At 41.2% G+C, this 10,572-nt stretch overlaps 1 protein-coding gene across 3 annotated transcripts; it reads left to right on the forward strand.

Annotated features, from left to right (window-relative positions):
- Positions 1-1,007: 1,007 nt before the first annotated feature.
- LOC103641899 (eukaryotic translation initiation factor 4G) lies at positions 1,008-10,321 on the forward strand. 3 transcript variants are annotated; one of them, XM_008665204.4, is made up of 11 exons: positions 1,008-1,244; positions 1,579-1,759; positions 1,846-1,982; positions 2,324-2,449; positions 2,583-2,647; positions 2,727-2,786; positions 3,228-3,419; positions 3,498-6,114; positions 6,223-7,723; positions 9,476-9,670; positions 9,764-10,321. In XM_008665204.4, the coding sequence occupies exons 2-11, from the start codon at positions 1,602-1,604 to the stop codon at positions 10,065-10,067; spliced, it is 5,355 nt and encodes a 1,784-aa protein (XP_008663426.1). In that variant the 5' UTR covers positions 1,008-1,244; positions 1,579-1,601; the 3' UTR covers positions 10,068-10,321. The 3 variants fall into 3 exon arrangements, with proteins under 3 accessions (XP_008663426.1, XP_008663424.1, XP_035819408.1); XM_008665202.3 differs by having other exon boundaries at positions 3,498-7,723; XM_035963515.1 differs by having other exon boundaries at positions 1,073-1,244; positions 2,374-2,449; positions 3,498-7,723.
- Positions 10,322-10,572: the final 251 nt, after the last annotated feature.

The raw sequence follows: 10,572 nt of genomic DNA on the forward strand, positions 1-10,572 counted from the left end.
AATTCTTCGGATCCATTCGACGCGAAGCAGAAGAGCGACCCGGGAGGGACCACTCCTCGTCAACTTCAGGCGGATGAAACAGAGAAGAAAACCAACCACCGATGAAGCTAGAACGCGTCGAGAACGGGAGAGACCAGAGACGAGAGAGACGCGACGCGAAATGGGGAAATGAATGAGAACCAACAAAATCGGGCGAAAACCCTAGACGCTCACCAGGAGAAAACCCTCCACCACTCGCCGACTCGACTTGCGCGTCGCACTGGGCCTCGTTCGAAGGCGACCTCCCAGAAGACCGATCTGTGCGGGGGGGGGGGGGGGGGGGGAGAACAAAGGAAGCGGCCCATGGACCACGGGCGCAGCAACGCGGGCCGATGATGAACAGGAAGAAGACGCTTCTGGAGCCAGCCATCATCCTTTTTTTTCTCCTCATCCTTTTCCCCCACCCCTTTCCCCCTAACTTATAGTCTAGTTAACTATTCCCTTCGGTGTTCTATTATTTATCGTTTTGGACAAGATTTGAGTCAAACTTATACAATTTTGACTACACAATTGTTTTGTTATTTAGTTTTGAAACCTAATATTTATATGCATCGATTTGTCTTAAAAAATATTTTATATAAGTATAAATGCATTAAGAGTTTATTTATATTTTAACAAAAAAATTATTCAAACCTATATTTTAGAGATCGTGTCATTGTCCTAAACGACAAATAACATGATACCGGATGGAGTATTAGTTACACCCTCAACTATCCATTAGTTATTATCTAGTTCAACTCAGCTAAAATTAGCTAATAGTTAGTCTGTTATTTATTAAATAGCTAATTCTACTATCGACTTTTTAGCCAACTAACTATTAATTCTAACTCAGTGCATTCAAACCGTACCTTTCACTCATATAGTCGTATCCGATGTAGTGGTAGCACCTTACTAACAGTAGAAGCTGATAGCATCTTCCGGAGCGGTTTGCGCTTAAACCCTCAACCACTAATCTCCCATTGCTAATCCTGGCACCGGTGGTTAATCACCGCCCAGACCTTCACACGCGTCCCGGCCTTCCACTTGTCTCGCCTCCCCACCCACCAACACCTTTAGTTCCCTCCAAATTTCCCCCGGCCTTCTCGCCCTCGTCGCCCTGCCTCTCAAATTCGCTCTGCGACCCATTCCATTCCGCCTTCGCCGCACCGGCACTAAACCTAAAACCCGACCGTGTTTCCTGTCGCTGCTTGTCGTCGCCTGATCATGTACGACTCTCTGGGGTTTTTTTTCCCCGCTCGTTGGGCTCCATATTTCCTGCAATTTGGTTAATCTTAGTCGCATTCTAAAAATAAATTCATGGCGCCGATCCTTTCACCGCAAGGATTTTTTTTCGTTTTTTCTTTTCCTCAATATATTTTAAATTTTTTTGGTGGTGGCTTCGCTGCAATGTATTTAGAGAGAAATCTCAAAGTAGTATTAAGCGAGATTTTCCATGCACTTTTCAATCTTCTGTATGGTTATAGCTTAACGCCTTAAACCAATTGTTGATCCGAACCCATTGTGGGTACGAGCTTCAAACTTTTTTTCCCGGTGTCGCAGAGATCGAATTGAAGCGGGGATATATGTACAGGAACCAGTTTAGGTCGGATCGATTGAACGACCACGCCACCACTGCGCGGAGGCCCGGCCGCGGGAGCGGCAGTAGCTCGCATTGGGTCGTCTCCGGCGGCCGTGGAAGCACCGCTCCGGCTACGCGGCTGCGATCGCCGCCCTACCGGAGGTGAGACACGTGTTATTGTTTATTCATCGTGTCGGCGTGTATAACTGTATATTGATTGTTATGATGTTTATTGCATCTATTTGCAGCGGGAGGCCCGGGAGCGTGCAGCAGCAGTACAGGCCGAGATCGCCGGCGAGTGTCCCGATCCAGGGGAATGCCATTGGCTGCGCTCCTCCTTGTGGGAGTGGTGCCTCTGCTGAGCACACGGGACCAGTGAACCAAGGTGCAAATGCCTGTAGTATGTGAACTTTCGGAACCATCACTTTCTCTGATCGTACATGCATACTTGAGTGATTGACGTGCACATAAGAATGTGTGGATGTAGACCATGCCATTTTGTAGTGGTGCTACATGGAACTCTACTGTTTTTTTTTCTATATAACCCTTTCGCATGGCATCTTTGCCTTTATGGTAAGTTTCTAGCAAATATTGATGAGATCAGAATGTTTAGAAACCGATTTCATTGCTTTCCTGTTACCACTTTAGCTAGTATATATCACATCATAAACCACCTTGCTAAAGCTTTCTTCTTAGAGAAACTGTCTGATGATCTCTCTTTCGTAGAGACTTTCGGATCACTGGATAATGTGAAACCTTCCAATTTTCCTGCTCAGAGTGATGGTTTGAGTTGTGTCTCTGCTGAAGAAACCTGGCCAGCAGATTCCCCAACCCCAACACTACAGACAAAAGGTTATTCTGCTTGGCAAGAATTTTGAGCTTAACATGATAAGTAGCAACAAGTCCTGTAGTTATATTTTAAATTGATTGTCATTTTAATATCGGATAAGATTACCTTATGAATTCTGATGATGTTGGCCACCAGGATATTCATCCCCTTCATTTACTCTTCAGTTTGGAACTTTTAACTCAGGAGTTATTAACAAACAGGCATGGGATCCTTGTTCAACTATTTTTCTGTTGGCTTTTCGGTTTGCTACCCGCTAATGCCATGCTGATATTTTTGCAGGAAACTACTTCCTGCACATCCTCAGCCCCTCCTGATCTGAATGGGAGCAAACATGAAAAGGTCTACTCAATTCTCATGATTTATTTCACTGTTATTTCAGACACCTTTTTTGTTGAAAATATTGACCCATCCTTTTCGCTCATGCTGTTGGATCATTTCCTTGATTTTGAATATCTTTTCAGTGCTTAGACACGTGAACTCTCTAATCAACTAAACCAGTATGCTTGGATGTGCAAAATTTGAGCTAGAATTATTTCATAAAATAGAAATGATAAAATTCCATGCTTCTACACATCATACCATACAAACTTGTCAAATGATGGGTGACTCTCTTCTGCACACCATAATGTATATGCCTGTATCCTAATGTAAATCATAATACATTTTTTGTGGAGCCATTTAGTAATATGACTCATCTTAATTTTGATTATCATGCTTCTCTTGTTTGCATCAAATTTGTGCTTCTATTTTGCGCTTACCTATATATACGTGAAATTTCAGGCCTGCCATGGATTACATTATTGCAAGCCCAATACAGCTTCCTCACCTCCTATACAAGAGCTGCAAAAGCAGGAAGCAAGAGATGATTTAGTTATTGGTGGAGAAGCAGACTTAATTGGTAAATATGAGGTTCATGTTCCTGAATTGCATGAAACACACACAATGCTGAATTCTGTTTCTCCATCTAGCAAAGTTAGTACCTCAGCCAAACTCGCTCGGTTGCTTTACAACCTTTTATAACTTAATTAATTTATATTAAATGGTCTACAGGTGTGCACAGATTCACGCAAGGTGTTGCTCAGAACTATGTCTTCCCCAACTCAACAAAAGTGTGAAAATCAAGAAGAAACAAAAAACACTATCAGTGTTAACCAGACTGACACCGCATACAAATATCCTACAACCAAGCCCAAGATCAGTGTTCAAATTCCAGCTTCCTATACTCCCAACATGGCACCACCCCAATTTATGCTTCCAGTACCAGGGAGATCAATGCCTGTGGCATTTCAACAGAAACAACCTCAAGTGCCCATTGAATTCAGGGGCCCAGGTTTTCAAATGCACTCTATTGGCTCTGTATCTAGTTCCTTGCCCGTGAAGATGGCTGTCCCTCTGGGTAATGCACCTCACATACAACCGATGTTTGTTCATGGTGCTCAGCCTCATGCATTCCATCAGCAATCCTTTATTCACCATGGACAAGGCTTTGGATGTGCTCCTCCATCTAATTGTTACCTTCCTCAGTTTGGCAACATGAGAAATGTGCAAGAATTATCTCAGCAGTATCCTAGAAGCGGTGATGAACATAAGAGAACTATCAAGATAACACATCCAGAGACACACGAAGAACTGATGCTAGATAGACATGGGCATTCCTTTATAAATGTTCCTGCTTCTGGGCAGATGCCTTTAAACAATATAAACCAGCTACCTCACTCTGTTCAAACATTTTCTCCACTTCAGAAAGTGTATTATCCTAGACCAGGAACGTACAATTCAGCACATGTCTATCTTCCCAACTCCACTGATGTCCCTCTTGCAAGTAGGCAATTTTCCTCCAAAATTCAACCTTCGATGCATGGTTTTGATTCCACTAATAGCAACCAGCCATTTACTTCCATCAGACCTCCTATGCCGATATCTCGGCTTGATGCTACTTCCGGGCCATTAACAAATTTGCATACTGCTTCCGAAATCTCAAATTTCAAAGGGATGTTTCCATCAAGCCTACCTGCTCCAGTTCATGTTGAGCTAAAGCCGCCTATTACACTCCCTGCTGAAATGAATAGTGAATCTACCATATCAAATCAACAAAATTATTGCAAAATTGGGCTAGAAATGTCCCTTGAACCTGTAAATTTAGTTTATGAAGGAAATAACAAAGATTCTGTTGCAACTTGTGACATAAGTTGTAATTTAATACCTCAACCAGTTTCAACCCCGCAGACACAGACTCGGCCAACTTCAGTTGATCATGCCACACCAGTTGTAGACCCTCAAACTATCTTAACCAGTAGCCTGCCTCTGGAATCTACTACATGTTGTAAATCTTCAGTTAAAGCAAAACCTATTGAGGTGGAACAATCATTAGTGGTTCCAACAACTTTATCATCCCATACAAAACTCGAGTCATCGCATGCAACTACTAGTGTCATTTTGACTGCAACTTCATTAGTTTCCAAGATTGATGGGACGCCACCGACTAACAGGAACTATAGATATTATGGCAATAGCATTTTGGGGAAACCTCCGTTAATTTATGCACAAGAAATATTGCCATCAAAGTTTGTGGGGTCTAATACATCACCAGAAGGTCTTGGAAAGGCAAAGGTGAATCCAGTTCTCTTCCAAGAAAAGTTTCCTTCTGAACTTAATGGTTCAGTTCCATTGCGAAAGCATGACTTCATGATAGAAGAACATGTTCCAAACGAAAAAGGGATGTGCTCAGAGTCAAAGACCGAACAAGTAGATGTGACCATGCCAAGTACTGCCTTTGGATTGGAGGATGACACTAGTGTTGCTAAATCTGGAAGATTTCATGCATATCACCAGCCAGTTGATTTGCATCCTTCCATATACATTGGTGATATCCAGACATCAGATGACAGTCAGCAACCTTCACCAGATTTAGAAATCATAACATCTCAATCAGAGAACAAGCAGAATAACAGTAGAGTAGACTCTGCAAGGGATGTCAAGAATGCAGCCCCTATTTCTACTTCAGCTATCTCCCAGGGGAAAACAGAACAAGAGAGGATTGGTTTAGAAATATCTAATCCTTGCTCTATAACTGCTGCTTTAGTGGCACAACCAAAAAAAGTTGTTTTGGAGTCAACAAAGGCCAAAAGTACCAATGGACGAAGAAAGAAACGAAAAGAGACACTTCCTAAGGGTAGTGGACACAAGTATTATGATCTTGATAGTGCACACAGTTCTCTCAATGAGAATGTCGAGAGTTTTGTTACTTCAGAGGATGTTCAGTGTTCCTTGGCAACTGATTTAAAGCTGAATTTTACATGCGAGGCTGCAAAGGACAATTCAACTGGTGGGAATGATTGCCAGAACAGAAGTGACTTGTTCAGCTGGGAAAATACAACGGAAAACTCTGCGGACAAGTTGAAACTTTTTGGGGGTACCCATTCTAAAAGTGGAGCAGAAGTAAACAAGGATAAATCTGAGTTTGACCATAAAAGGTATTCCCGGGATTTTCTTTTAACGTTTGCACAAAGTTGCATCGAACTTCCTGCAGGTTTCATGATTGGATTCGATATTTCTGAAGCAGTAATGAGTGTACATGTTGGTGCTCCATTTATAGACAATACTCAACTTAATTCAAACCATGCAAGGATAAAAGATCGAGGTTCCCGAGGTAGTCGTCATATGACTGGTAAATTTGATGATGATAAGTGGAGAAAACAGTTTTTTTCTACTGTTTCTGGACGTAACCTGCTTTCTGACAATTTTTATCAACCTGCCTTTTCTAATCGGGATGCAGTACAACATGTTGGGAACGGATCTGTAAGAAGTTTATCACAAAGTCAGCCATTAAGTCAATATAGTGGCGAGGTGCTCTCCGGAGCTATGAAAGTAGTATCTCGGCGCAGCATGTCACGTGGATCTGTTGATGAGAGATGGCAACATAGAACTAATGTTCAGGGTATTTCATCGCCTTCTCAGGTATCTATGCCAATTATGCACAAAGCTGAGAAAAAATATGAAATAGGTAAGGGGATTGATGAGGAAGGGTCAAAACAAAGGCAGTTGAAAGCTATTCTGAATAAGTTAACCCCCCAAAATTTCGAAAAACTTTTTGCGCAGTTCAAGGAGTTGAATATTGATAACGTGGTCACACTTACTGGTGTCATATCTCAGATATTTGACAAAGCTTTGATGGAACCCACTTTTTGTGAGATGTATGCTAGTTTCTGTTTCCGATTAGCTGGTGACCTACCAAACTTTGTCAAAGATGATGAGAAAATCACTTTCAAACGACTGCTTTTAAATAAATGCCAAGAAGAATTTGAAAGAGGAGAAAGAGAGCAGGCTGAAGCAAATAAAGCAGAAGAAGAGGGTGGAGCTAAACAATCTGAAGGCGAGAGAGAGGAAAAACGGATTCGAGCACGGAGACGCATGCTAGGAAATATTCGGTTAATTGGTGAATTGTACAAAAAGAAAATGCTGACCGAGAGAATAATGCATGAATGCATAAATAAACTGCTAGGTGAGTATCAAAACCCAGATGAGGAAGACCTAGAGGCTTTGTGCAAATTAATGAGCACGATCGGGGAGATGATAGATCATCCCAGGACAAAGGTCCATATGGATTTTTATTTTGGCCTTATACATAAGCTATCAGAAAATGTGAAGTTATCATCGCGTATAAGATTTATGCTAGAAGATGTGATTGACCTTAGAAAAAACAAGTGGAGGCAGAGAAGGAAAGTAGAAGGGCCAAAAAAGATAGAGGAGGTCCGCAGGGATGCAGTAAAACATAAGTTTGGCCAATCAACAAGGTTTGGCTCTTCTCCTAATTATAATTCATCTGTTACTTGCATTAGCTCTGGATTGAGACCAGGGCCTCCAGATGCTAGATATCAGTCTTCAAATAGAGTCTTGCATGTTCCACTCCATCAAAGGCGTGCTCATAAATCCATTCGCCTTGGTCCTCAAGGTGACTTAGGAAGAGGAATCTCGATTTGTGGGAAGCAACACGTTTCAAATGATATTTTGCCAGAAGTTACTTTGAATAGTCATCATGGTCAAACATCAGAAAACTCAAGAGACAGTTCATTTACAGGAGTGACAAGTAATCCAACAGGCTTCAAAGCCGGTAATACATCTTGGGGAATGGTGGATCTTTCTTCACCAGTACCGTCAACTATAGGTCAAACACATACATCCTCCACAGTCAGAAAGGAGATGTGTGCTGAAGCGCATACATTCCCTGAAGAGGTTCTTCAAGAGAAATCGATACTAACCATAAAAGAATTTTACAGGTAAGTTCCTATTTGTCATGCTTTATTTAATATTCTGCAAATGATATATTTGTGTGTTTCTCATTTATTACGAAATATATGCTGAGAGATAGGTGTTTATTATTAGCACTTTAGGATGTTTTATTTAAAAGTATTTCCCTAAGCTATCAAATTTGATTAATCTGCTATTTTGTAGGGTTTAATAACCATTTTAAGCCCTTCAATTGTCGTACAATTCCAATTTGTCACCTCCAAATTTATTTTCCTCCGATCCAAATTATAGTTTGCTTTAGTTTTGCCCTAAGTCCAACCTCTCTAGTTCTGACCAAGTTTACAGAAAAATGCATCAACATCTACAACATCACGTTAGTTTTATTAATCTCTAATATATTAAAGCACCAGTTTTTCTGGTTCCACGTTTTCTAGCTACCGTTATCGTGCCCTCCACATTTAAATTGTGAAAATGCTAAAAATATGTACAAATGGGGATTCAAACCAGGGCTGTTGGCACCAGTTTTCCTGGTTCCACGGTTTCTACCGTCGTCGTGCCCTCCACATTTAAATTGTGAAAATGCTAATAATATGTGTACAAATCGGGCATTCGAACCATGGCTGTTGGCTCTAAACTCACATTTGCATCCACCTAGCCAATTGAACACACATGTTTTTATGTTTTATATTTTATACTTAAGCATAAATGTAAACCGTAATAATGTACGGGTACTTTGCTAGTTATCCATGAAATATGACTTGACAGTGCATTTATTTGAACTTGCATATGTTGATATATGTTTCTAAAAACTTAGTAAAAACTAGAGATGTTTGACTTAGGACAAAACTAAAATGAACTATAATTTGAAATGGATGGAGTAGTAGACAACTTACACCCTTGAACTACTATTATTCGAACACAGTACACCCCTTCACCGATGGGAAGGTGGTTTTCATCCAACATGGCACACGTGTTGCAGTGGCTTTGCCACATGGACTTTTAGGATGATTTAACAGGCCAATCAACATTGTCATGAAATAAATAGGTCAAGTACCACCGAAAATGAAAGAGGTAAAATATGAAATGTAATTGAGGCTTTCTGTTAGAGCTCACCAAGTCACCAATATGTTTTTCTTAAAACTTATTCCATGATACTGCTAACTTACTACTGAATCAATCTAACCTAAAATGGTGTTATGGGGTGAAAGCAGTGCCACCGCAGTTCAAGGGTGTAATTTTTCTGGTTTTGAAATCAAAGGTTAAAAATCAAACTCCAACTAGGGTGTAAAATGGACTTTATGTCTTTACCCTTTTTTAATCCACAGATGGTACAAGTGAATCCCATGTAATTATGAGCTCATTTTACGAAAAGAAAACTATGAGCTTACATTGTATGGTGTCTAGAATGTTTTGTTTATATCAACCTTTTGATAGCTACATATTTAATTAGGTAAAGAATCTAATCTGCTACTATGAATTTATAAGAAAGAAACGATCTGCTTCTTTGTGTTATCTTTGTTGGTGACTCTTTCCAGTCATATGTAGCCTTTTTTTATACCGTATGTTCATTATACAAGCATAAATTTTGCTTCTCAGAGCGAATTTGTGTATGGCATAACTCAAACAGACTATAACTAAAGAGTTATGCATGGTACTGCCTACTAGCATGTTTGATATTTCTGGGAAGCTGATTAACAGAGGGGAGCAAACATGAAACCTCAACTTAGTTGCAGGTTGCCATATGCTTAGTGTTACACTGACATAATATTTGGTGTTCCCAGTGCTAAGGATGAGAAGGAGGTCGCTCTGTGCATGAAAGAACTGAATGCTCCCGGCTTCTATCCTTCTCTTGTGTCACTTTGGATCACTGACTCGTTTGAAAGAAAAGACCTGGAAAGGGAACTCTTGGCCAAGCTTTTGGTGTACTTGTGCACAGCTCAAGAGCACTTGCTGAGCCAGAGGCAGCTACTCCAGGGGTATGGTCCATATATTTGCACATAACCGAACTTTTTTCAATAGTTGATGACTTGGTTCCAAAGTCTCCATCGACCATCTGTCTTCTTTGACAGGTTCCAACATGTTCTATCTACCTTGGAGGATGCCGTGACCGATGCGCCGAAAGCGACCAAGTTCCTGGGCCAAATATTTGCCAGAGTCGTACTGGAAGACGGGATCTCGCTGACGGAGGTAGGAGGGCTGCTGCAGGAGTGGGATGGCAGGGAAGAGCCAGCAGGACAGCATGCCCTGGAGGACAGCCTCGCATCCGAGGTTCTAGGGAGCATGCTAGAGTCCATCAGAGTAGAGAGGGGCGACAACGCCGTGGACGAAATCCGCGCAAAATCCAACCTGCAGAGGCGTGGGGTGTGTGCCTGACGCCTGATGCAGGAAGCAGGGTGCTTAGATTGCAATTTTGTTAGGTTGTCGGGATCCTAACCTTAGAAATAAAGGTTAGATAAGATTTTGCTGGTCTTTTGTTTTCCTTGTGTTACCACTACTTTTGCAGAAGAACTTGTTGAGTTTTCTGTGCTGGTTCGTGGCTGGCTTTTAAACATAACTCATGATGGTTTCGAATCTCATGATGATTTGTACCATCTTTGTTCCTATGAAGCATCAGTTTCTCTGGTTTCCACTGCCGTCCTTTTTTTTAAAAAAAAGTTTTTATACTTATTTCTAACCTATCTTGTGGTTCAAGACTTATCATGTTTCCATCGTTTTCACGGCGAGCGTCATGCAAGAAGCAAGAAGATCCGGATTCTTTTGAATGGGCCAAGAAATTTCTGTTGTCTGGTGCTCTTTCTGCTTTCGTTGAGCCCAACATGGAAACTGTCCCCATCAAGATTCCCTCTAAATGTATGCTCCCTCCTAGTCAGGAATTGCA

Source organism: Zea mays, chromosome 10 (assembly GCF_902167145.1).
Source record: "Zea mays cultivar B73 chromosome 10, Zm-B73-REFERENCE-NAM-5.0, whole genome shotgun sequence".
NCBI lineage: Eukaryota > Viridiplantae > Streptophyta > Magnoliopsida > Poales > Poaceae > Zea > Zea mays.